Source organism: Diorhabda sublineata, chromosome 2 (assembly GCF_026230105.1).
Source record: "Diorhabda sublineata isolate icDioSubl1.1 chromosome 2, icDioSubl1.1, whole genome shotgun sequence".
Classification (NCBI taxonomy): domain Eukaryota; kingdom Metazoa; phylum Arthropoda; class Insecta; order Coleoptera; family Chrysomelidae; genus Diorhabda; species Diorhabda sublineata.
The window spans coordinates 7386180-7413737 of record NC_079475.1 but is presented as its reverse complement, the minus strand read 5'-3'; the positions used below and the strand labels follow the sequence as shown (position 1 = coordinate 7413737).

Here is a 27558-nt window from a genome sequence, read left to right as displayed (position 1 = left end):
TTACTTTTACTACATGTTAGTGAATTTCTCTTGCAACACTGGTACGAATATGCGGTGAGGCTATGTATTTATAGGACTGTCCTCGTATATACGGAAAAATATTCTTTCTCATTCTATATAAATTATTTGCCACTAAATTTCTATAAAATACTGTTATTTTTTGCCGTTTCTCATCATAATCATTTTTTTCCTAATTTATTGTAGTTATTTAAATAATGATTTGTTTTTATTTTTAATTTGAAATTAAAATTAATGATCTTCGATTATTGTAACGTCTTTACAATTCGGTGTTTTCTTTGCGATAATTTTTACAGTGGTAAATTGTACAGTGTACCAAATTTAGCATTTTTGGGGAACCCTATTGAAATAATATTTTTAATCGTCTTATGCTGAATCTGAATGATTTCGAAAAGCGTTCAACTGATTAACATTTTTGAAAACTCAACAGAAGTCGTAATATTAATAAAATTACTGTGTATTAATTTACATGATTTCCACAGTATATTGTAATATAATTTAGAATTAAATGTTAGTCGTTTTAATAAAATTTTCTCTTTGATTACAGATGTAAAATGGAAAGTGTTATACGAGAAGGCACTTTAAAATTACTAAAAAACGAGAGTACCTGTGATGTTATTTTGAGTTGTCAAGGTCGCCGATTGATGGCTCACAAAGTCATTCTATCGATGGTTAGTCCTGTTTTTCGAGTAAGTATTCCTTCAATCACAACATTTTCTATTCGAGTCCACAAATAAAAATCTAAGGACGTTAGGCCTGGAGATTTGGGTGGCCAAATAAATGAACTTCCGCATCCTATCCACCTATCAGGGTATGTTTGATCTAAAAAATAATGTGCCTGGCAACTATCATGTCACGACGAATGGCTAAGGGTATGTCTTCTAACAGATGTGGCAATTCGTTTCTTGAAAAGTGTAAATATCTTTCTCCACATCACACACTAGAATCACTAGATGATTGTAAGAATTTTTGGAGTCTCGCAAGGGAAGGTCCACGAAAAATGGTGGTGTCCTTTTTATCATAAAAAATTAATTATTCGTAATAGGTACAATTGAACCATAATAAAAAAATAATTGAGTTTTGAAAAAAGCACACATGAAGGCTTAGTAGGTGAGGTATGAAGTTTTTCCTAACCTAACCTAACCTAACCTAATATAACCTAACTTAAGCTAATCTAATCTAACCTAACCTAACCTAAGCAATATAAGTTTGTTTACAGCTACTGCCTATATTTAGATGTCTTATGACACAAAACTCCTTCATCCAGCACCGTCATATTCTTTATATGCTTTTTGCAATCTCTTTTCAATTTCCTTATACCAAAATAGAGTACCTTTAGCAGTCCTTTCAGGTCCAATCATCTAGTGTGTGCCAATCGGATGGTTCCCGTTTTCGGAACTCCAACCATTAAGTTTTTTTGTTAGGTCGGATAATTATCAGACAAACCTCGTATCCTGTCTTTGTGCTATTATTATTTAACGTTGACGTAGGCGCGTTGCTAGCCCAAGGCTGTACTTTGAGGAAGATTGATTCAAATGTTACCCTCGTAATACTAAAAATTATTATACTCGAAGATACGGTTGTTAGAAGATTCAAAACCAGTTTAACCACCCAAGAATACATTAGAAATTCTAGATATTGTAATTCAAACAGCAGATAGAACGCTGTAGATAATAATATGAATTTTTATTTATGAAATTGATAAATTAATGAATATCGTGTCTGTCTTCTCATTTTACCATAGAATTAAGTAAGGCCACAATTACTATATATGCGAATTAAAAGATGGATGATTAATTATTTAATTATTACCAATACTTTGATACGTTAGTCACGAATTAGGTGTAATTTGCTCTATAATATAATTATTAAACGTACTATTGAGGGTAGTCTACAGAATAATTATTGTAGGTTAGTTTCGTAGTTTTACTTGAAGAAGCAAAAAGGACGGTAAGAGTAAAAATGATAAAAGATTGTGTCGTCTTCAGTCTTGTTACTTTTTATAATCCTTCAAGTAAGAATAAATAAATTATACAACAATGAATTACCTGTTTTTAGGCTATGTATGAGATTATAAATGTCGTCAATAGTTGAAGGAATCTTGTGTGTTGTTCTCTTTTTTTAAACAATGTAATTAAACAATGTAATTGCCTAATTTATGTTCACCTAACCATTTCTCGTGAAAACGTTGTTGCATGCTTTTTAGGACGTTTCTAAATTTGATATAGTTAAAACAATAAACGATCATGCACACCATAAAATGGACACAATAAGATAAATCGAAACAACATAATTTTGATAAAAAATATCAACAATTTGCACGCGTTGCTTTTGTGTTAATCTATTCGTAACGAAAGCAGTTTTTTGCTTTACCGCTTCCATCGACTCAAACTGGATCCCTTTCAAAGCAGATTTTATCTTTGATCGCACGGTACCAAATCTGGTAAGTACGGCGGGTGCTCGAGCACTGGAGTGCGCTTGCTGGCCAAAAACTGCTTCACAGATAGTGCGTTGTCCTGGTGCAAAATCCACGGATTGTTTTTCCATAATCCGTTTTTTACGAACTCGTACTCGCAGTACTCAGTCATCATTTTACCGTCGAAAAAAATGATCAACATTGCCTTGATTTGCTCTCTCGGCCCTCACTAAAGCGCTTACAAAATTCAAAAACACGCGCACTAGATAGAAAATTGTCTCCATAGGCTTCTTGCAACAATTTATAGCACTCAGTCAGAGTTTTATTCAATTAAACGAGAAATTTGAGATTGATACGTTGCTCAAGGTTGTCGGCACGATAAAAAGACCTCATAATATATCATAACTTACTATTCAAGCAATATTTGCATTCTTCCAACATCCCTTTGCTTCGTGATCGCAACTAGGCCATGTAAACACCCACAAACTCAAGTCAATTCTTCCCTTACAAAACATGATACATGCTGTAAAGGAATACATCATTTTATTGGATTATCGAGTCTTGAATTTCTTCAATTATCTATGAAAGTGTTTGTTATCTTCTTCTGTTATATTAGTGCCATACAAATACACATTGCGACTATCTCCGTCTTTCTATGTGTAGGAAAACAAAATTCCCTAAAATAAAAGAGAAGGAAAAGCTTGGGGCATATGAACGTTTATAATTAGATATAAAAACTCTAAAAATATATTGAAGACCATTATAAAAAAAAAGACGTCGATGTTGAACTATTTTGTAAAGATATTGCAGAAGTATTCAGGAATTTTACTTTACAAGATACAATAGAAGCCAAAAACCAATCGCGAATGGTTTTGTTTGAGTATGAAATCTTAGCAGCAAGTTATAATACCAAGAACATGTTAACATATAATACGATGTCGTTTTATAATTCAAATACATCCTGAACCCTCCGTTGTGAGGAAATATCCATGCTAGCTGGAGTCTAGGTCCAGGGTCTCTTTTTGTCCTGTTTTGCGTTAGAGAGGTAAATCCATTTGTTGAATTACTCATTACTCTAAGACATTGTAATGATCTCTCTGTGCTCTTTCTTTCCTTAGTATCAGAACTGCTAGTTTTTTATTTCCTCAACGCGTTAAGACGAGCTTCTTCCTTTGGTAATGATTCAATGATTCTTTTTCCTTTCCAGTTCTTGGTACAGTAGCTGATGTACCTTTGAGCGTGGTCCGCGTGCCTCAAACTGATGTTTTGTTGGGTCCGGCGCAGTATCCAACTCCTTGCGTTGGATACTGCATTTGTGTACCAAATAGATTAATTACGAGCTTGAAAAAAATCTTGCCTTGACCCATGAATGGCGTTAGTTACCATTTCGAATAGGATATCTTTATCCACCATCCTATGCGTTTATTCCATTGGTTAGTCACTGCTTTCTACCTCTATTAATTCTAGAATTTTTAGGTGAACTATCAAATTTCCTGGCTTAAATTTTTTCTGTCTAGTTCAGTCTGTGGGCGATGCTAAATGCTTCTCTTTTTATTATATTGTGGAGAGAAGGCAGGTTTGGCAATGTCTCTAAATCCAGGGTGCTGCAGGTGGTCATTGCCCCTATAATACCCAGATAGATCAGCCCTTGATTCTTGTTCAGCTTTTTCAGGGATGTTGTTTGTTCTGTTTTCGAAATGCGTTAAATGACTATTTAGTATACCCAGTATACCATATTAGGCTTAAGTCCCCATGTCTTACCGAAAAGCTTGCGACAAGTTCATATAGTCGCCGTGGCTTTTGAGATTACCTTTTCTAGATGAAGTGAATAATTGTTTTATCCTGGAAGGTCTGTTCTTGTAAATGGGACTAGTGTTGTTTTACATGAGTTGATCGAGAGTTGCTCTTTATCGTCCCAGTTTTTAATTGTGGTGTATCAGTACTATAGGAAATTGGGACGCATGCATTTACCACACAATTGATTTGCTTCCTTTCTTGTTCAGTAACTTTTTATTTCCTTACAGGATCTTTTAAAAGAAGATGGAATTAATCCTGCAGTAGTTATATTTCCTGATTCGTCGAGTAATATAATGGCACTAATTTTAGACTATATTTATACCGGTTCAACTATGGTATATTCAAATTCAATGGAAGAATTTGTAAGTCTCATGAAATTTTTGAAAATAAAGTTGGACAAAAGTTTTCCGATACCACCAAAGACGGAAGAAAAACAGGAAACCCTATATAAGGTGGATACGCATACCTTTATTAAATCTGGAATTGAAAATTACAAAAAAAATAAAACATTGCCTGAGTTGATTCCCATAAAGAAAATTGAGGAGTTGAGGAAGCGACAAAAAATGAGTTGTGTTTTACCCAGTCCGTGGAAACCGAGAATCGAAACTATTTATGGAGATCCTAGAGAAGCTATACTGGAACAACCGGATTACATGGTGAGTAATTCTATTTTATAGGGAATGAATAACACATGAAAGACATTAACTGAAACTAAGATGTTACTCAGTCAAGTGACATTCTATCCAAAACCTTAACATATGACATAAAAGTTACCTTGCATTTCCCATTTGTTTTATTAGATTTTTTCCACATACCGACCAAGGTTATTCGCAAAAAATAATCCCTCTCTATATTTCGAGAGTGACAAACAATCACTTTATTCCAAAATTGAAAAAACATTTAGTTTTATATAAAAAAAGCCAATCAAAAACGATTCTACGATTTCCTCGATTAACTCGCAATTCCTCGGCGATTAATAGATTTTTTTTACGAAATTGCAATTAGTCCCAAAGCATTTCAAATTCAGGTAATGAATAGTTGAAATTAACATTCCTCATAAAGATCCTAGCTTCACATGGACTTACATCCCTGAAGCCTGAAGAAACTTTAGAACTTTAACCCTAAATCAGAAGCTAAAGTCTATCGTCATATTAGTCTTCTTTCCTTTGAATGGAAAAAATTATTGATTCCTACATCAGAACGGATCTGCTTAAAAAAAGTTCCCTCTCCATAGAAATTAATTTGCATACCTAAATGGTAAGTTCACTGTCCTTATAGATATTGAATCTGCCTTCTCTAACAAGCTAAGACATTCCATTCCATCCGTAAAGCGAGAATTCGAGCCGAGGATGATAACAACCTCGGATATTCGCATTTTCAATACCAATCAAGGTAATAATTGCAAAACCAGGAAACGGACGCCCACAAGGCGGCTGCCTATCGCCATTAATATTGTAAATAGAAGTCGACGATCATCTGCTTATTAATCTAACCAACGCAGGATATGGAGTCAGACAGGTATTTCACTTTGCTACCTGACTGTTGAACAGCCTGGGATACACAATAGCTCAAAGTGTTAGCGAAGTAGATTCAAGGCCTTTACTTCCTAGCTCCTCATCTTATCTTTTTTCTTCGAATTTCAAATAACTTAACGAAAATACAGGATCTCTTGTGCGACATAACTGAGATGATGGTTTGCATGAGTCATATCCTGCATGAGATTTTGGTTATCAGAAAGCTGTTGGCGCGATGGGTGCCCTGGTCAATAAAAGCGAGACAACTTCAGAGCATTATGTGAAACAGGTCAGGTGTAATTAGTCAATGAAATATGAGTCAACTAGTACGAGACCAAAGAAGAGTGGATTTCGCTCGGTGGAATTGTTCCAAAGAAAGAGATAGTAGTATCGGCAGGAAAAGAAATTGTCACCATTTTTTTTGGGATATACAAGATGTGATCTACAACGAATACCTGGAGAAGGGCTGAACGGGATATTATAGGGGCCGTTTCGATACCTAATTAAAAAGCAAACGGCCCCATTTGGCGAAAAAAGGGCCCTCCCATTATGATAACGTTACCACCAATGCTAAGCTGGTCTAATTGGGTTACGAAATGCTAATTCTCCAGATTTGCCGTCGGGAAAAAGTGTGGAGCGTCTTTGAACTGCGCGCCGTAATTTACATCGAAACTGCGGGAGAAAAATTGTTATTTCTTAGTCGTTTTGATGGAATTTGGTGGAAATTTATAGAAAAACTAATGAAATTGATTGACTTGTGGCAAATGAAATTATGACGATATAATTTAATTTTTCCTTGTAATTTGTGGAAAAGGCATGAAACTGATGGAATTGGGTATAATAAATAATTTGCTCTACTGCTGATGTGTTGATAATGAAATCACTAATTCGATGAAATTTTGTGGAAAATTAGGAAAAATGCATAAAATTAATGGAAAAATATGATTTCTTAACAATCTTTATTGAGAAAATTAACATACTTCAAATAAAAACTCGAAACGTTTAGAAAAATAAGACCGAAAATTTCAAACTCAACGTAAAAATTTTCCGAAAAATCGCGACACAATTCCTCAAAAGTATCTTCCTGCTAATCTTCTTCTTTTTCCTTCTCTACTTCTTGCTCCTCCTTCTCGTCTTCTTCTTCGTAGTCTTCCGCCGAAGATCCCATCTCATCACCCAACTTCGCACGTTTCTTCCGTTTATCGCGTTTCTGTGACATTTCTTCTTCGAAGATTTCTTATATCTCAGTAACAAGCTGTACTTTTCAGTCTGTCGAGCAGCTTCATTTCGACGGCTTCTATAGCCTGTTTGACGGCTACGTTGTTCCTGAGTTTGAATTTATTGAATTTAACGTTGAACACGTTCATAAATTCGAGTCAATCACCACCATGGAAACCTACTATGTATATCTCGAGAAAACGTATTTTTCAAACTGGTCAAAGGAATTAGACCATTTCAGAAACAAGCTTATCGGTAAAAAGGAGACTATTTCAAAATTAAATTTAAAATAAATAAATAGAATTCATCATAATGGTGTGAACAGAGCAGTAACCGTGGTTCAAACCTAGACTTATTTTTTAGAATCGACAGAAATAGATTCAAAGGTCTCGAAATGAGATTGAGTTCAAATACTACTAGGCTTACTTCACTTTGCTTCGCTTAAATGTATATTTCGTCTAGAAATTAAGAGATCTATTTTGGGATTAAAGATTCAAATCATTCACATTCGGTGGAGATTTCCGAGTTCCCCAAAACGCAGTTATAATAAGAAAATTGCAATATCAGCTTCACTTGTACGTCCATATTGATAAGTGTGTAAAGTCCGAGAGAGCTATTACAAGTTTGTCTCAATCTCATAGAATTAAACTATTGAATTATATACTTATTTTCAGTAATATACTAATCTGTATAATACCAAGCATCTGTACCAACCTTTTTGTTACAGATTTCTACAGATCCTCATCATCATTCGTACGAAAATGATTCTAACAACAATTACCGATTCCCCGCGAGAGTAAGGTATAAACAAAATTTGTTAAAAAAAGAAGAAACGTGCTCCTTAGAGTCTATTTCTACTTTGGATGCAGTATTTTTAAATACACATCAAGCACCAAAGGTAGAAAATGGGTTGAATGTTGATATAGATAGAAAAAATGATAAACTCATCTTACCAGATTTATCGGTTCGAGAAACACATACGTCGAATCAAAATTCATCTCGTCGTAGTTCTTCAAGTGAAGATTTTAAAGACAATTCGAACGGATCTATGAAAAGCTATGGATACAAAACAATTAGTGATAGAGAAGATGAAGCAAAGTTTGACGAATCGAACAGTGATAAACGGAAACCTTTCAAATGCGAACAATGTGGGAAGTGCTTTAGTCAACTAAGAAACTATAAATATCATCGGTAAGTATTTTTTTTAATGCTCATTTTTAGCAAGGTATAAGTGAAAAAAATTCGAACTACTTTGTTGAAGTTATATAAAACCTATGATGTAGTTAGTTCTAATCGTTTGGTTTTTATTATACACTCCAAGTTTGATATAACAAATCGAAAATAAACAAGTGAATTTGCGTTATATCAAGTGATTCTTCAAACTGAGGTTTGTTATGTTGAGGTTGAATGGGTCTAAAATTTGTTGTAAAAAGGTAAACAATTAGTTTTACTCAACTCAACATTACGTACTCAGATTTCAATCATTTATTTATTATTTCCATATCTTCTACTAATAAATTACACAGTTCTACAAGCCGATAAGCCCCAAATAATCCGAAACTAGTTTCAACATAACCGTGGGTGTGAATGTGAAAGGCAATGGCTTGGAATTAAGTCCATCAGCAGCAGAATTTTCCATTGATTCAACATAAATATTAATTTTAATATTCCTGATAAAGTTCACAACAGATTTGAAGTATGTGGGTTATCTATGCTAAAAAGGTGTATGAGGTTTAAAGGTAGGGACTAGTTTTGTTTAACGAGTTACTGTAATTAACTGTCTGTTTTATGAATGGCATTGATGCATTTGAAGAAGATGTGATTGAGATCAGAACAAGAACTCAGCTGGTCGGGGCATCTCCCACTTTATTCTAAGTATACTGAGTAAAATTTCGAGGTAAAAATATAGTTCGGAGGTGAGGATAAGGTAGGATGAATTTTCAGTGTGTTTCTGCCAGGATATGTACATTTTACTTTCCAATGAATTAATCCTGTATATACTGTAACGTTTTTCGTATTTATTCACACTCTTTCTATTCGTGGGATGAATTAATAAACACTGTCTCTAACGTTCTTAATTTATTTACACACTATACAATACACTTAACTTATAATAATTTATTTCTAAATATCATTTAAATAATTTCTACGATTATTTTACTAATTCGTTCTTTTCATTACGACTATTTGTTTGAAACTAACTAACTGCGTTTACACAAAACATTTATATACCTGAATAAATTTCTACAAAGTTCTAAAACAAAAAGAAACAGAAGAAATAATAATAAATTATTTAGGAGAAATACTGTAAATAAACTGCCTGCTACTAAAAAATTATAAACAAATAAACATCAAACGAGTTTATAAAAAATGTGAAAGAAGCAGCTCGAAAAGCTTCGCGCGAATTCACTGAATTTTTAAAATTCCATAGTAGCTGGACAGGGCCGGCTATATTTACTAAATTAACAACATTTTTAACAAGGGCGCTTGACTTGATCTTTGAAAATTTGTTGCACAAAGTTATGAGCTTCATATTTTCGATTTTTCTTGTAAATATGCTAAGAAAACAAGTTCACCAAAAAGACCTTCTATATATTTTTCTATTTACACCAGGCCAGATAACTGTTCCATGCAAATCGTACTGCTGAGCTGTTTTTTTAGCCCAAAGCTGCTCTTCTTGCAGACTCATCAATTTTTCTACAGGAACAATCAAGCCAATACATTCAATTATTCCACTATCGACAAAGATATTAAGCAGTATGAACTAAAGACAAAAATTTTGCATTTGTCATTCCACAACAACCTTGTGATTATTTGAATATTAAAATGCATTTTGAAGTTTAATTTCATCCCAAATTCGTTTATTTTATTATCAAAATAGGGCATTTATATTTGAGATTGCTCCTTGGAGATTTCAAATAGACAAATAAAAACAAATATTTATAATTGGATACGGCTTTATGGTTATTAAATTAAAATATTCTCCATTAAAATTAATACACTTTTGCATGCGTTTGAACCAATTATTGGAGCATTTTTCCCATTCCTATTGAGGTACCTTCAGAACATATGATTTGAACGCATCAACCGTTTCTTCAGATATAGAAAAACGTTCACATCGTAATTTATTTTTTATCTTCGAGAATAAGAAGAAATAATTGAGTGCCAAACAAAGACTACACAGCGGATGACCCGCCCATCCGATGTTTTTGTTTGAACTGACGTATAAAAGCTCGCATTGTCGTGGTGGATACTGATTCGTCTTCTGCGATTAGTTTTCCTGATTTTTCGTTGGATTTGGCTCGTTTCGAAAGATAGTCGATTGTTGCTCAGTTCATATGCATAGATCCATGATTGACGATCCATGAACTTGAACCAGCCAGATTTCAAATATTCACATCAGAGTTGCCATATCTCAAAACTTAAGTAGCAGCTCTTCTAGTACGACAGTCGGGTATCGTTTAATCGACCATGACATTCTTTTTTACATTTTTCTAATATCTCCGAGCATTTTTACATCATCTAATGAAAAAGCGTACAAAATAATCTAATTCTCCTTCAAATTATATTCGTAGATTTTTATATATTTAATTTTACATCGGATAATTGGTTTCGTTTTAATGCTTGATGTATCTGACAAAAAAATTTGTACTCGTATCGATTAATTTACGAGAGATCTACATCAATCGCCATTCAGGCAATAAATCGCAGTTTCATATCTTTTATCTAGTTGAAGATATAATAAAATTGTATGAAACAACTTTTTTATCCTGTACTATCTGTCGATAATAATGAAAACTGATTAAACAGTAGACATACCGTGATGTAGCAAGAATACAGGATGTATCACAAGAAATTTTAATATCGTAGAATACTTAGGAAGCAAATAAAACCAATAATTTCTCTCTGTATATCAGGAGAATAAAACGAATTTCAATCTGCTTTTAAACGCCGCATTAGTATGACTAGAAAGTGTAGATCAATATCTTGGTTCGTTCCAAATAAATCAATTTTGAGATTGATATTTTATTTAATTAACATAGTTGAGATAGGTAAATAAGTTTTTGTCATTTTTTTTAATGTACAAAACGCTACAGAATTCTATGAGGAACTGATACAGAGGTCGACATAAGTCGGCATGCAACTTCAAAATGAATTTATTAAAAGAAATTACAAAATGGATTTGAAAAAGGATTACTGTAAATGTTCAAACTGATGTCCATCTTAATCAATGCATTTACGGAAAGGCAATTCCAGCGAAGCATGTCGAGCTGTCCACGTAGAGTTCCAATTGCAGGTCATGAAGGGTACGTAGTCCGCTTGCAAAAACGCAGTCCTTGAGAAGGCCTCACAGAGTTTCAGATCACATGAACGTGAGGTTTACTCAGCGAATCCTCGTCTTTTGTATCGTTGTCCATTTAGCCACGTAAATCTTCGAGCATTTCCAGATAACTTTGGTCCGTCACGTGACCTTCACAAAAGTACACATCCATGAAACCTCCCATATGGATTCCTGCCTACACACGCATACACCAGGCAGGTTTAATTCGTCTTCAATGATGACTTGAGGATTCTGATAGTTCCAGTACACGCAGTTATGCCGATTGACCGTACGTTTGAACTTAAAGATTGCTTCTTCCGACAACAAAATGGAATGCTGGAACGGCAGATCATCCTGACTGCATCAGAGGTATCAATATTGCAATCTGCGATCGAAATAGTCTTCTTGAAATGCTTTGAGGAGACGCGGAAGGTGAAATCGAAGGTGGATGCGTTTTAACATTCGTCGTAAATAACCAGCTGATATTAGAAGCTTCCGATAGCCTTACAGCAGATTGGTTCGATTGCTCAACTAATGCCAGTACCACTGTTTCCATATTCTCGTTAGTTCTTACAGATCCAGAACATGGGGCGTCGGCAACAGAGCCCGTTTCAAACATAACAAAAACACGTGAAACGTGAACTTGTGTCGATTATTCATTCTGAAAACGCGTCTACTCGACGAGCACGTGTTCTCATGACACAGACACAACTGTCTTTAAGCACGAACATGCTTCGTTTTAATCTTTTTCGGCAGCGTTTGGTTTTGCAAGATCGCTGCAGTGTACTAAAAAGCAAATTCATTTAGATGAACACTAAGTGTACCAGTAATTATAGGAACTGACGCGGGTATATCTCAGGAATGGATTATATTTAAGCTACAGGGGAAAAAATTACATAAAACGCCCCGAGAAACACGTGGAAACTATTTTCAGAAGTTTCGGCTTACTCCTGAAAGGCGTAATTGAAAATATAGAATTGAAAAAGTAATACAATTCCCCAATCATAATTCCGGAGAAATTAAATGATTCATTTACCGATTTGCAGCCGGAGATTCCGTTTATTAGTCCACTCGGTATATTACAATTAATAACAGATGCCGGTAGGTGTTCTTCTAATTAATAACTATAATAACTTTGGTATTTTCCTATTATAATATGGCTTTAAATCATATCAGAATAAAATCAGATCATGGCAATCAACAAGAAATTAATCATTAACATCTTGATTAATTGTAACTTTATAAACAGAATGTAATAACAGTTAATCATTTTTTTTGTAACTAGACCAATTTTTATTTAAAAACTTTTAATACTCGAATTACAATTCTGATGATAAATTTTATTGGCTAGGCAATTGTTCATACGGCTTCTACTGGACTGAGCTAGCCTTGAAACTACTAGATCTCAGACACAATATATCTAAAACTCTTCCTCAACTTTTAGACAGTATACATCTTAATTTACTGTCTACTGGATTTTCATGCCTCATTTAATTAGGTTCTTAAGTTGCACGTGGTTTTATTTCTTCAAGAATTGGTCAATGAAATACTTGTACAAATAAAGATTGATTTAACCTCTTCCTCACCAAAAAATTCCTTACATACATACAGATTTATTTAATTTGGATAAAATATTTAACATTAATAACAATAATTAAGATAATGGAATTTTATGAAATAAAACCTACCGTTGAAGACATTGGCGGAGAACGGAAACTTCTTGAAGATACAATTATCACAAATATTTGAATCAATTTTTATTTATCAATATATATTTGGATTGTAATGAATTCATTAAAATCATCGCTTAAATATGAACATCTAGCATAATTAGAGATATGATTATAGGCAATCATATGTTCCATTGAAAGGAAATTATTTTTTAATTTGAACGTAGAATCTTTAAATTTATGGATGTAAACAAGATGATTATGATTTTTCAGTCTTAGTTTTATTATTATTTCATTGCATCATCCGTTACCAACGTTGACTATTGTCAAGGGTATTCTTATCTTGTTTACTGCGTCTTGTCCCTGATCCTCTCTCACTATTCACTTTGCCTTGGACAATCAGCTGCAATGACGGTATTTGTCATGTTTTAGTATGTGACCAAAACACTTTCGTTTCCGTTTTTTTCTACTATAAATACAACTTCCTTCTCTTTCCCATTATTTGCACAATATGCACGTTGGTGATGTGTTCTGATATATCCACATCCACATTTCGAAAGATTTCTTTTTTTTTAAGTAGCTTCAGTTGTCCCAACCTCTGCAACTTAGCAAAAAATATGTAGCACCTAAACAGTCTTTGTGGTACCATGCCTGGTACCATTTCGCGTTTACTGTGGTTCCGAGGTATCTGTACGTTTCTACTAGGTCTTGATGTCTTAACCTTTTTTTGTTAGACCTACTGAATAATGTTGATTTTTGTGTATATTTTATGTGTCTCCTGGATATCTAATGTTGCTGATTGCTTTTCCATTGATTTTGATTCCATCTGCCAGTAATTTTCTAAATATATCTTCGAAGTAAATGTTGAATAAGAGAGGTGTCAGATTGCAGTCCCGATACACTTCTCTCTTGGCAGTACTTTATCTACTGAGAAAATTACCTACTTTTTTTCCTTCATTTTGACTTCAGTACGTATCGTTAATACGGATACGTTGTCCGTCAATGTTTATGAGAACCTCGATAAGTTTTTCGTATTTGACGTTACCGAAAGCCTTGGAGAAATCGATGTACGTCTTAATTTATATGTCTGCATCTCTGAATGAGAACCTGTAGGTTAAAGATGATTTCTTCTATACCTAGTACGCTACTAAAATCAAACTGCGTTTCACATTATATGATTTATTATTTTTTTTCATTTTATTGTTTTACAGAAACTTTGTGCTTCTATTTTTACGTATATTTATAGTATGTATTCTTTTGTGTCCCTATACAAAATTATCTTCTCGTCTCGTCAAAAAAAGTCTCGCTCGAGATTCTCGCAAAAGTTTCGCAAATTATTTGTTTCGTACCCAAATAAAATCAAATTTTTTTATAATAGATTGAACGTAGTGCAGTCCATGAATTATTAGCCTAACATAGAAAGAAAAGTCATAAAGAAAAAAGCTGATTATTTTTCTACCTTCATTTCCACACAGTTTTCAGAACGTCTGACTGAAGCTTCTTTGCAACTATAAAAATATGATACATCTTTAGAGACAAAATATCTGCCTTCGGCTTTGCAAAAAATGGCCAGATCAGGGCTATATGTTAGATGTTCAATATGTGTGAAACCACATTTGTGTACAATAGCCTTGGAAAGTGAATAAGTGTGAACTGGAGCAACATTGTTAGGAAGCAAACGCACACCTCGGCTGATTTTGCTGCGCCTTTTTTTGATAATAAACTGCCTTAGTAAGTCAGATGAATATGTTATTGAAGTGTTTAAAAGCATCACTGACTAGCCGTGTCGGCATTTTTAGGCTAAAATACGAGTTTTTTGTAATCGATACATTTGTTGACCATTTTTATATCTACTGGTTTAGTTTTTCGTTTATGTGTATGTTTTGCTAACGCTCTGTTTTTGTTTAAAGAGGTCTGAAAAGTGTATCGTATTTTTACTAGAGTCAGTCCGTTATTTGCTTTTCTTGTAAACGATAGAGTTACGAGTTTTAATTAAAATATTCAGTTTTCACGAGTTTATTATTTACTTCACCTGATCCACAAAAATTCTACAACATATGTTACATTCACTGTCAATCAAAAGGATATCTTCGCAGTCTCAAAATATTGTAGCCATCACTATTTTGTGATTTTCATGACCTTTGTTTTGCTTTTTTAGTACGGCTCTTCAATGAAATCTTTACATGGAGGATCATAGTTTCATCATCTGTTAGAATTCATCGAAATACTTTCTCTTTGTCCTCGTGGCGAAGCTCTAAAAATCGCTCACAACATTCTACTCTACGCTGCTTTTGCACTGTGCTTAGAATTGCACCCACTAATTTTTGTCATATTTAAATGCTCATGAAGGATCCTCAGAAAACTTTTTTTGGATATGCCGGTATGTACTGCAATTACTTTTATTTTTAAGCACCGGTCTTTTAAATTAATTTTTTCTACTAATTTAATGTTTTGTGAAGTAGTCATCATCACAAAACCTCCTGTGTGTCATCTTCTAATTATTCTCACCCCCAGCGTAAGAATTTAGATCACTTTTTAATTGTGTTGAGTGTTAATCGTTCTTTAATAAAAAATTTGAGAGAGTTTTCAAAATAACTTGACTGAGTCTGAGTCTTTTGAGCTCAATTATAATGAAATGGATCGAAGCAGCAAGTTGAAACTTTGTGTAAAGCTTGTTTACTGACGGGCACGTGCATTAGTTATTTGTATGCCAAGGACTAAAAGTGCTACTTTGTTGGAAGAATCTGAAAATTGCGAGACGAGCGAAGCGAGCCGAGCAACAGACGAGTCCAACAAAGTAGTATCTCAGATCCAAAGCTTTTTCAATTTCACTGACACAACATTACTTTTTCCAAATAGTTAATAAATTAATATTGACATTGCAAATATCATTAAGTACATTATATTGTTCAATAAATAAAATGTATATTTCTCTATTATTTATTTTCTTTTCTCAGTTTAATTGATGAGTTTTGGATATCTATTGATGCGAACATCTTGTTATATTGCGAGAGTACTTTTAATCATTGAGAATGTAGAACTTTTCCACATTTTAAATTTTTCTGAAAAATAAGCGAACACTATGTTTTCCGTTGGGTTTTTCGCCTTTTTCTGGTGACACCACTTCATAAAGAGCTCGTACTGTTTATCGTACCTTGCACGAGATTTATCCGGCAACGAATTGAGAACGGCCGCATTGCTTTCTTCATCGCTGATGTTTTCTTTTTCATCATCATTCATTGTTATTCATTAATTTAAATAAAACTTCGAATGAAGCAAATAATTTCAGAAAATTAAAAATTTAAGGTTATGCAAAATCATCGAAGTGAATCTGTCAACTGTCAACATTGAAGTGGCTAGGTCACGTTTTAGAAAGAAAGAAAATTCAAGTTGTCTATTCCAGAGCGTCCCGAAATTGTTTTGCAATACGGAACTGTCACTTTCATTACATGGAACACTCAAAACGTAGCTTTCTGTATCTATATGAATACAGAAAGAACAACTTTCAGATGGCGTTGCCTAAAAAAAATTTTTGCGAGCTTACGCTATTCACGGTCAGGCCAAGAATTCCTAATAATACGATTCTTCTTTCAAACTTCTGTGGTATAGTTATTGTATGTTAGAAAATGAGAATATGGAAAGTACATAATTGAGGTGTTTGAGTGGATTCATAAAGAGTGTATTTATCAAATTTATTGATGAGTATCTCTATTTTTAACTCAGACATTCAAACATAAAAGGCAATTGCATCAGCTGATACATAATTTAACCAACTCATATGTTTCCTTATGGTTAAAGAATCCTGGGAAAACAACATGTCTATCAGTGCTATTATGATTGCAAAATAATTAAATATACAACAATTTCCACATCCACACACTTTCTCTTAATTTTATTTATTCAAATTAACATATTTTCGACTACACATTGTTAAACAAATACACCTGTTGAGTAAGATTTAGTTGATCTATATTAGATTAAAGATTTAACGTGTTCAATTTGGAAAGGTGATGAAACGATAAAGGTAAATTTCCAAGAAAAACGCAACGGTAGTTTTAATATTTAACTAAATTCGTAGTGTTAATGGCTAGCCAAACATTTATTCTCACATAATGGAATTTAAGCATCGAATCCGACAATATCCGTGTTTTTTGAAACGTAACAGAGTAAGGAGACATTCTTATATTAAGTACTATAAATATTATTTAGGCACGCACTTACCGCTTCGTTATACAGGTGTGAAAATTGTTACTAAAAAATCATATAAACCTACATGTATTATTGATATTATATTTCCATAAGCATCTGTTTTTGTATAAAGTCATACATATTTTTTAATACACTTCATACTATCAGTAAAGATAAATGAAAAATAGTTGTCGACGATACCTCAGAGAAAACTGATCAAAGTCTAAATCCTGATCCATTTGGGTATTGTAAGAGCCTGACTACAACCTGCAGATGGCTTAATGGCTGTGATTATCGCACAAACAACGAAAGACCTGCAAATACTGCTGAATCAGACCATCCATTCCATAATTTCATTTAAAATTTGTTCCAGTGTCTTTGGACGTTATTTTAGTGGGTTTAAACTAGTTGAAAAGGGCTTATCTTAGTCCGCACGATCATGATATATTACTTCTAATAATACTTACGAGGATATATTGAAAAATCCTTAGCCTACTATAGAACCAATCTCAAAATATTTTATTACTCAACATATTCTCCTCTTAATTCGATACATTTATTACAGCGAACCTGCAATGTCTCTAAACCTTTCAAAAAAATGTTTGTTCTTGCTCTGCAAACCAGACCTCCACGTTGGAAGAAAATTTACGACCTTTTAAACTTTTTTCAGTTGAAAAAAGAGATGATAGTCGGACGGAGCCAAATCTGGTGAATAAGGGGGGTGTTCTAGTAATTCAAACCCTAAATCATGAATTTTTTGTATAGCAACATGAGATCTGTGTGCAGGAGCATCCTGCAAAAACAAAACACTTTTGGATAGTTTTCCGCGTCTTTTCTCTTTAATTTTTTCCCGTAGAGTGGTAAGTAATGTCGAATAGTAATCTCCAGTTATTGTTCTACACTTATCCAAAAAATCAATGATGATTACTCCAAGGCAATCTCAAAAAACTGAAGCAAGAACTTTTCCAGCAGATTTTTGGACATAAAACTTCTTAGTCTTGGAGAAACAGAGTGTCGCCATTCCAACAATTGTTGCTTTGTTTCTGGATCGTAGAAATGTACCCAAGTCTCATCCATAGTAACAATTCGGTTTAAGAAGTCTACATCGTTTTCAAATCGAGCACAGATCGAACGCGATGTTTCTACCCTTTCACGCTTTTGGTCAACATTAAAACATTGGTGTATCCATTTTGCAGCAATTTTTCTCATGTCCAAATTGAAGTGAACTATATGATGAACGCGTTCGTATGAAATATTCAGTGCTTCAAATATCCGTTTTAGCCCAATTCGACGGTTATGTCATGAACTGCATCGATATTATTGGGGACTGAAACAGAAACTGGCCTCCCCGATTCACTTTTTTGACGTCAAATTTCACACTTACACTTCTAATAAGTTATTGTTTGTTGCTATGGTAACGCAATATTTTGTTTATGCATGGAACTGCTCTAGGCTAACTAGATATCAATACATCCTCGTATTATTCAATAACTGACTCTACAAGCAGGACTAATGAGCCCTAAACGAACGGTTTCATTATTATTTATTTTATTTTCAGATCAGTTCACGATGGCACGAAGGAATTCGCTGCTAAATGCCCTGAATGCGGAAAGATATTTAACGATAAAGGCTACCTTTCAAGTCATCTGAAGATTCATAGAGATAAGAAAGAATACGCCTGTTCACATTGTCCCAAGAGATTTAATCAGAGAGTAGCCTACAACATGCACACTAGAATACACACAGGTAAAATATTAAGCTATTGTTATATTTTTTTAATCGAATATATACGAGGTGTGATTATAAAATTTAGTGAATTATTTCATTGAAAACAAATCAATCTAAGACGAATCTTCTTATCCTAATATTGAATTCACGACCGGAACCATATCTGAATGAATTATTTCTCGATGTTAGGAGAGTTGTAGAACTTTTTTTAGCACATTTTTCTTTTTCGGGATGAATCAGAACTCACGTGGTATTAAATCTGGTTTGTAAAACGGATATGGACAGATTTCTAGTGTTTTAATAATGCAGAAGCAAATCGTTAGCTCAATTTGTTTTTACGAATGTCGTCTATTAGAATCAAGTTTATTAACTAACCTGGTGTGTAACTAACTTATTTTCACTTCTATATCAATTTTATTACTTGTAATTACTATAGTTCCGTAATAGACATTTTGTGAGCTTATGTGAGTTTCTTTTTCTATTTGAGACAACTAGAGAAGTAAAAATCATTCACAGAAACGAAAGTATAACAAGAGAAGAAGGAAGTGAAAGATAATAGGAAATTATACGATGACAGGGGACATCACGGAAGAAGAAATAGAAGAAGCAATGAAGAAAATTAAAAATAGTTAAAGCTTATTGAGATGAATATATTTAGATCGAAACATGATCGAAAAGGAGAAAATCACTTAATCCTCAAAAGCCTTGATGGTGTGCAGAAAATTCGCAGGGAGAAATTGAAGTTGTAGCCCAAAAATCCTGCTGTCGATGTACACGGCAATTGTGAGACAAATCATCATATATGGGGTAGTGGCATGGGGTACTAGAACTAATTTGAACACCACGAGGAAAAATATCTCGAATGTACAAAGACTGTCTTGCATATATGCAACCGCGGCCACGAAATCAGCTGCACTAGAAGTGATTCTAAAAATTGCACATCACTTAGAATGTCAGAGACGGAAAAACCAAAGAAAAACCGTCCCTAAATAATGAACAAGTTCATTCATAAGGAAAAGTTTAACTTTGAGATTTACCTCAATACTAAGTTGTAGATGTTGGATCATAACACCATTCAAGAAATGAACAAAAATGCCGTTAAATGGATATGAAGTAGTAGACAGAACTGGAATAGGAGTGTACAGACCCAGAACCAAACACTCGGAAAGCATTTTCAAGCAGAAATTCATGCAATTGAAAAATGTGTTCAGTTCAATCCAGAGAGCAGCCAATATTAATTAAAGGAACTAGGGAAAAAAATAGAGCTACCCTACAATGGATTCCAGAACACTACACCTTGAAGTGTATGAAATAGAAGACGAAGATCTTTGGCAGACATCCCACATTCTAGACTTTTTAAAAGGAGTGGGATTGATGGATCAGCTGTAAACACTGGGTTTCCCAGTATCCCATCAAAAACGGGGCCAAAATAGATCCTTTGGGTCGCAGTGTATATGATACCCCTATATCTACATACGTACAAGGTAGGAAACGTAAAAACAATAGAATGCAAATGACCTGAAAGAGTAGAAAAAATTGAAGGAAGGGAGGAAGAAAGCTGAAACTCGAATACTCCGAAACTCGAAAATTAACGATAAAATATAAGATGCAATTTTATGCTGACGCTGTATTCGAGGTTTAAATTCAGTCACGTGATACGACTTAATCTAGAGTACCTTCTGAAATATATTAAGCGTCAAATGTCGAAGCATCAACATTAAACATTTTCAGCTTTGAAGTTTATCTAAATAGAATTATTATTTATTTAAGGAAATCTAACATTATTTCTTTCTGATTATGTATGGATACTGATCACTTAGTATTTACTTTTCTGTTCTCTTTACATCTATTTCAGATTACATTTTAGTTTAGTATTTGTATCGCGCCGGTCGAGCTTCGATCTTGTTCGGTTTTTTGTCGAAGTGCGACCTACGTTCTATACGTTCTAGTTTTAATAAAATGCATAACTCTCACCTTAGTAATGAATAATAATAAATAAATAAAATGTACTTTCTATAAGTAATAATCGTTTGGATACTAAATTCATTACGTCCTTTTGGTTCGAAAGCTAAAAAATAACTAAAACGACGTTTAACCAATTTGAACAGGAGAACGTGTCATGAACGTGATGACATCGCAAAAGCGGCATCGCTTGAGCGTCGCCAATGTGAAGGCACACTTAGTCCAATTTGTAACCTGCGTTTAGCGTACATACGCGATGTTGCTTAAAAAAATTAATTAATCGTAATTTCTGTTCGTACCCCGTAGTTTCTATATCAATTTAATATATAAATCGTTAGCCTGACTATATGCTAGAATGCTGAAATTGGTCACCTGTATTTCCTGAGCGTGAAATTCATTATTTCTCTGTGTTTCACAAAAAAACATATGACATCATTATATTCTGAAGCTGATATCGTTAATGACATTATTTATTATTTTTTAAAGTTAATGATTCGACCGTGGGAAGTTAATGATTATCTAGTTTACCAGTTCAGAAATATTCTAAATTAAATAATCATACTTTCCACATCAGTTGCCATCATTAACTTTTCCACATTTCTTGAGCATTTTCATAATTTCACCGATATAAATGTGGTTTAGTGATTATAAATTTAAAGACATGATCTTTAATCTATCTAATTTATCTATCAAAAAAGTTTTGCAAAGATCGACACAAACAATAGTCAAACGATGCGATATCGGGGCTATACGGTGGATGCATTAAAATTTCTCAAACACCTTCAGTCAATTTTTAGTGAGTTATCAAAGCTGTGGGTAATCCGGCGTTGTCGTGGTGACATTTAACGCTCGAATATTGACCAACTTTAAGGTATTATTATCTGTGACAAGCTCTTCAATGTACGAGGTGTGGCTATCAAATGACAAGACTGGTGATATTCGCTTCACGCGATTCTTTCATTGCTCCAGAACAGGCAGTCTTTTCTTTCACAGCTTCAAAGCTTCAACAGACTCAAATCTTGTTACTTTTGATACAGATTTAATTTGTTACCTTTTCTAATAAGTTTGAATCGTTTTCAATCGAATTCAAAGTGTCAATACAAATATTTTTGTTTTTGAGTTTCTTGTTGTTCAAAAGTGAGGATTTTGGGCACAAGTTTTGAACACATTTTTCACGTGATGAAATTTGCCGCACACATTCTTCATCGCACAAATACTTAACATTAACACCTCGAAAACGATGAAAACCTCTCAGAAACATACTTGTTTCATTAAATTATAAGTTTTAGTTGCAGTTTTTCCAAGTTTCATATGAAATTTCACTACAATCCTTTGTTATATTTTTACGTCGATTATTTTTACGAAAAAACAAATAAAAGCACCTATGTAAAGTAAGGAAACGGCTACACTGGTTTGTCTACAGACACGGTAGACATCGCATTCGAAATAGTAGACTTCCGTCTAAATAGCTGACAGTCGTTAACCTTTGGCGCCTTTACTTGATATAGGCGAGCGGCAAATCCCCAAAAAAATGATTAGAAACACGAAAAAGTGACCAGATTCGTACTAATGCCTAAAAGTGGTAAAACTTCATGTTTTCGAGGTCGCTGTACCCGAATATGAAGTTTGTTTCTAATTAAATTTGGGGAAGCCTTGTCAAAATCGAATTTTAAAAAGAATTTACTCATTCAACTTCGAGGGATAGTTTTTTGGAGCTTAGTGAACAACGGACAGAAATACCACGTCTATCAATAAATTATCAAATAATAAATAATAAAACGCAAGAGTTTTTCATAAAAATATCAATATAATGTACAAAGCAGATGGAAATACCGAAACATTTATCGGCCAATTGGAGAGGTCCAAATATTTTTCTCATTACCTATGCTTCTTGTAAAATAAACAAGGTTAATTAAAAAATTGCTACATAATTTATATAAACTGCTTCATAATCATTTATTGGATATATTTCATTACATAAATCATGACATTTCAAATCAGCTTTCACGCAAGGTCCATACATCAGTAGAATAACAAATACTTTGCAAATACTCCATTGCTAAATATCCATCGTACTCATCTGGATAAATATTTCCATCATAATCAACTAACCATCCATATACTTTCAAGTCTTTACTAGTTATATTTGAACTATCGCAAAACGTGTTTTTGCAAGGCAGGCTTGGATAGTAGTAATTTGTGAGTACTTACATATTTGAATGTTAACTGAAGCTATCTTTGGACCATATTGAAGAAAACGGGAACGCCAAAACACCTGGATCAACTAGTGCACAACCTTAACCGAAAGTTAGAATCGATTTAATCATTAACCATACCAGCAATAACAGAAATTATGACCAAACTGTCTATTATCGGCGAAAAATATGGTTTAAAAATAGATAGATCGAAACGAAAATTATGATAGTTGATAGACAAGACAACAATTCTTCACAAACATCAGAAATTCAGACTACGAAATGGTAAATGAACTACGCCGTCTGACTATGGCAAAATCAGCGACTACCAAGTTTAATGAAATATGGGAAGACAAAACTATCACGAAAACAACAAAACTCCGCCTAGTTGATGTTCTTATCTTCCCCATTGCAACGTACGCAGCGGAAACATGGAAATAAAGCAGATAAAGATATAGAGGCTTTCAAAATGTGGGTATTGGTCCACGTACAAGGCTGCTAACCAGAATTTTACGCATGTATCTGCAGTACCTGATCATATAGCTAAAAGATCAGGAACAATGGAACGATTAATCATAGAAGGGAAAGTAACAGGCAAACGCCCAAGAGGCAGATCTCCAACTAGATGGGTAGACCAAACCAAAACCCTCAATAAATATGAGACTGCATCATGCCAAAAAGATTGCACAGGATAGGCAAGCATGGAAACAACTGCTGAATCAAATAAAAATAGTGTCACTTTATCCTTTAAGGGATAATGGAAAGAGAAGGACATATTTGAATATAGCTAAATTGTATCTTGAAGAATTAACATCTAATTGGATTGCTTGGGCTTTATTTTTTGGTCGTATAACATAGATATGAGTTTGCTGACTATCTCCATCGCGTCTTCGAAAAGAACGTCTTCTAAATTAGTAAGGCTATTCAAGTCAACTTTGTTTCTTATTATTTAATAATTTATTAATAGACGTGGCATTTCTGTCCGCTGGTCACTAGGGTGCAATTTTAACGATTTAAAAAAATTTTCATATTACTATTTGGTAAGTGCACATACACAAAAAACTTTCAATTATCAATTATCCCCCAAGATTGGGTTAACTTATTTTCTTGTTTCTATTACTGCATACTACACAGAAATTGAAAAATCGACAGCTTTTTCTCTAATAGATATTAAGGGCTGAAAATTTCTGCAAAATTTCCTTAAACTATGTATGTTCAGATGGTAAAAGTAGTGATAGATAATTAAAAACTTTTTTACTCATCTTTTTCATCTCAATGTGCAAAGTCATAATACCATGAAAATGTCGGACAGCTCTTGATACTGTACAAAATAGTTGAAAAATATGTTAGTAAATTTTCACCAAGAAATATTGATTTTTCGCGGACTTCATATTCGGATTCAGTGACCTCTAAAAGATGTATATCGAATATTATTAGCCATTAGTACCGATCTTGTCAGTACTATGCGTTTTTGGGGGTGGTAGCTGCTCGTATGTTGGTAGCTTTTTGTACGCTAGGTCCAATTTTATGCAAAATAATCCGGTTTCTTGCTTTCAATGCGAGCAGTTTGATTTTGAAATTTTGATATCGATTTAAAATGGAAAAGAGATTAGTATTATTTATATTGTTTCAGGTCTAAAACCTCATGAATGTTCAGCTTGTGGAAAAAGTTTTTCAAGAAAAATGTTACTGAAGCAACACCAAAGAGTACATACTGGAGAAAGACCGTATTCTTGTCCAGAATGTGGTAAAACTTTCGCAGATAGATCCAACATGAGTCTACATGCCAGACTCCATACCGGTGAGTTATATGAAATAATTAAAATAAATACAGATGGCCATTAGGGTCTTTACAAAATAGTTGAGGAATATTTGCTTCTTAAATTGACCAAAGGTTAAAAAATTTCAATCGTATAACTGTGGGAAATAAGAACATCTTCAAGCTTAGCGCTTAGTGTGATAGAAGCGACATTAGAAAAACGCTCGATTCACGAGAATCTTGTAAATTATTTTGTCCTACGTGGATTAGCGTTGCGGTCGATACGAGCCCACATGAACGTCAATAATTTTTGAAATATTGATTGATGATCAAAGAAAAGAAGCGGAAACTGATGGGTTTAGAGATAAATCCATATTTACTTTGCTTATTTAGAAAGAAATGTTTAATGTTAACATACCTAAACACGTAAAACATTTTTGTATCATAAACTTGAACAGAGACATTTGCGGAGATTCATATTTTGGAAGATTTCTCTATTAATTACAACGACAGGATCATTTTGTAAAGAAGTGTCTCAAAATAATTATTAATAATAATAATCTTTACATTATAGTAATGCATATCAAAAGTCCAACATGACAGTAATACCAGTGGTAGTAACTGCACTTTCTGAGCAACAACAGCAAGATACAAAATAAACGCTGCCGAAACTTCGATCTTATCGCCCACTTAGGATTCTATTATGCTCATCATTGGCTTGAAATTTTGTCGCTTCTATCGACCACGTAGGAAGGAGCTTAAGTTCTTAGAATTCAACCAAATAATACGAGAGAAATTTCGATCTTTCATAGAACCATCCAAGGGCGTCGCTAGCTTATTGCTGAAGGGGGGCAATGGGGCAATATTGTGGAGAATAAAAAATATGGACGCCTGGTATAGTCGAGAGCATGAAGCGTTACACTTTGGAAGTCTTTGCTTCGATGATGATTGTAATTTATTTATTATACACTCATAAAGGCCAGACCATGGTGCTTCTTAGTTATGTTTTTAGTCTTCTGAGGCTGCTAAAAGATTGCACTACTGTACAGGTCGTTCATGGTAAAGCGATCAAAATTTTTAATGCTTTTCTCCTTTCGAAAAAGATAGAATTTGTTTCTTTTAAGACATCAACAACTGTTAGATTTGTTAGATTAAGTCTATCGTGCCACAATTGCTGTCAAAGTTCGGTAAAACATAAAACTGGGCAATAGATTCAGATTTTCAGTTGCCATCTTTTGCATCTGCGCCAGTTGTAACTTAGATAATGCGAATGATGGCAAACGTATCTCAAGAGAGGTGATAATTGAATCCAAGTATGATATTACTAAAGACCTTTTCCAGTATTCTTAAAGGCTTTCTGCTGGATGATTGCTTCTATGACGTTGTTTTCCCGTAATACGCGGCATTGATGTAATTTCCTCCTCCAGTCGGACTTTCTCTGCAACAACAGCATCTTCCTTTTTAATTAAAAGTAAAATCCTTTTAACGTGTTCCGAGGCTTTGACCACGTCCAAAGCTACAGATTGGAGTACGTTGACAACGGGCTTCATCAAAGCCGAGTATTTGGTTACCAACATAATCCCGAGAATGAAAGAAATTCTGGAAGTAGCCGTGTGCAGTTGGCAGGCACTTTTCCGAGTTGTCTTATAGGAGGCTTAACTGCCTCCACCTGGCGACGCCCTTGGAACGATCAGAAAGACCTACAGTCGAGTCTTCAAGCTATGAGCGCAGTTTTTTAGATTTTTGTTTTTCTAAACGATAGAAACAAGATTTGTTTGAAAAGTTTCCGACCCCAATCTGAAGATATATTTGCGCATGAAGATTCTCACCGATTTCAGCCATATTGTATGCTTAGTTTCTGTTTGAATCTAGAATTTTGTTGTTTGACAATTTGTTTTTCGTTAAAAATAAAAAAGAGCGGGTTTCAATGGATAATTGAGGCACGTCTATTTCAAAATTAACCTATTTAGGCGTATTCTATTCGAAATACGTTGTATGTTTATTTTCAGGTATTAAGCCATACACATGTAGCTTGTGCCCAAAAAGTTTCACCAAAAAGCATCACCTCAAAACTCACATGAATTTCCATACGGGTCTCAAGCCGTATACTTGTGAAAAATGTGGTCTGGCTTTTTCGCAAAGTAGCAACATGAGAACACATTACAAAAAGTGTCTTTTGAAAAATCAATATACCGAAAAGAAAACACAAAATGAACACTCATCATGATCATTAGCAATCAACATTCAAATAATTTCAAAGATTATATATACAGTATGTCGTATTTATTATTAAATTACCTTTACGTTTTTATTTATAAAAAAATTGTGAATCAGCCTTGTTTTGTCCTTGTTGTCCTAGTGACCGAGCATCCAAATGAGCTGGACTATCTTCTTCATTTCTCTATCCTTTATTTCCGCTCCCTTATATCGTATTCTCAGTTATTTGAAAGTGTCTTCAAATCCTACATCTATCTTTGGTATTTCTGTTTTTTCCACCTCTCTTGCTTTGTTTTCTTGAACTTGTGGAAACCTTAACTTCAAATTTGATGTTATATACATCAGTAGCACTTGAAAAATATTTGGGGAATATCAATACGGCTTCACATAGAGTAGTTCGACAACAGACGCAATACATATATTAAAACTAATGATGAAAAGAGAAATCGATCACCAAATATATATAGCAAAGCTCTTCATCGATTTTCCGTGAGCCTTTGACTCAATCAAAAGAAACTGCCTATTGACAGTACTAAAACAACAAAGTGTAGATGC

At 33.9% G+C, this 27558-nt stretch overlaps 1 protein-coding gene across 1 annotated transcript; it reads left to right on the top strand.

The window, feature by feature from the left end:
- The first annotated feature begins 572 nt into the window (after nt 1-572).
- Nucleotides 573-27554, top strand: LOC130453208 (zinc finger protein 578-like). The gene is made up of 6 exons (XM_056792832.1): nt 573-707; nt 4459-4887; nt 7691-8154; nt 18701-18888; nt 24661-24828; nt 26796-27554. Exons 1-6 carry the CDS (start codon nt 573-575, stop codon nt 27011-27013), a joined length of 1602 nt encoding a protein of 533 aa, XP_056648810.1. The 3' UTR covers nt 27014-27554.
- The last annotated feature ends 4 nt before the right edge of the window (nt 27555-27558 follow it).

Coding starts and splice junctions, on each gene's coding strand:
- LOC130453208 (XM_056792832.1), top strand. CDS start 573: ATGGAAAGTGTTATACGAGAAGGCACTTTAAAATTACTAAAAAACGAG. Junction 4,888..7,690: donor TGGAACAACCGGATTACATG/GTGAGTAATTCT, acceptor TTTTTGTTACAG/ATTTCTACAGATCCTCATCA. Junction 18,889..24,660: donor GCACACTAGAATACACACAG/GTAAAATATTAA, acceptor ATATTGTTTCAG/GTCTAAAACCTCATGAATGT.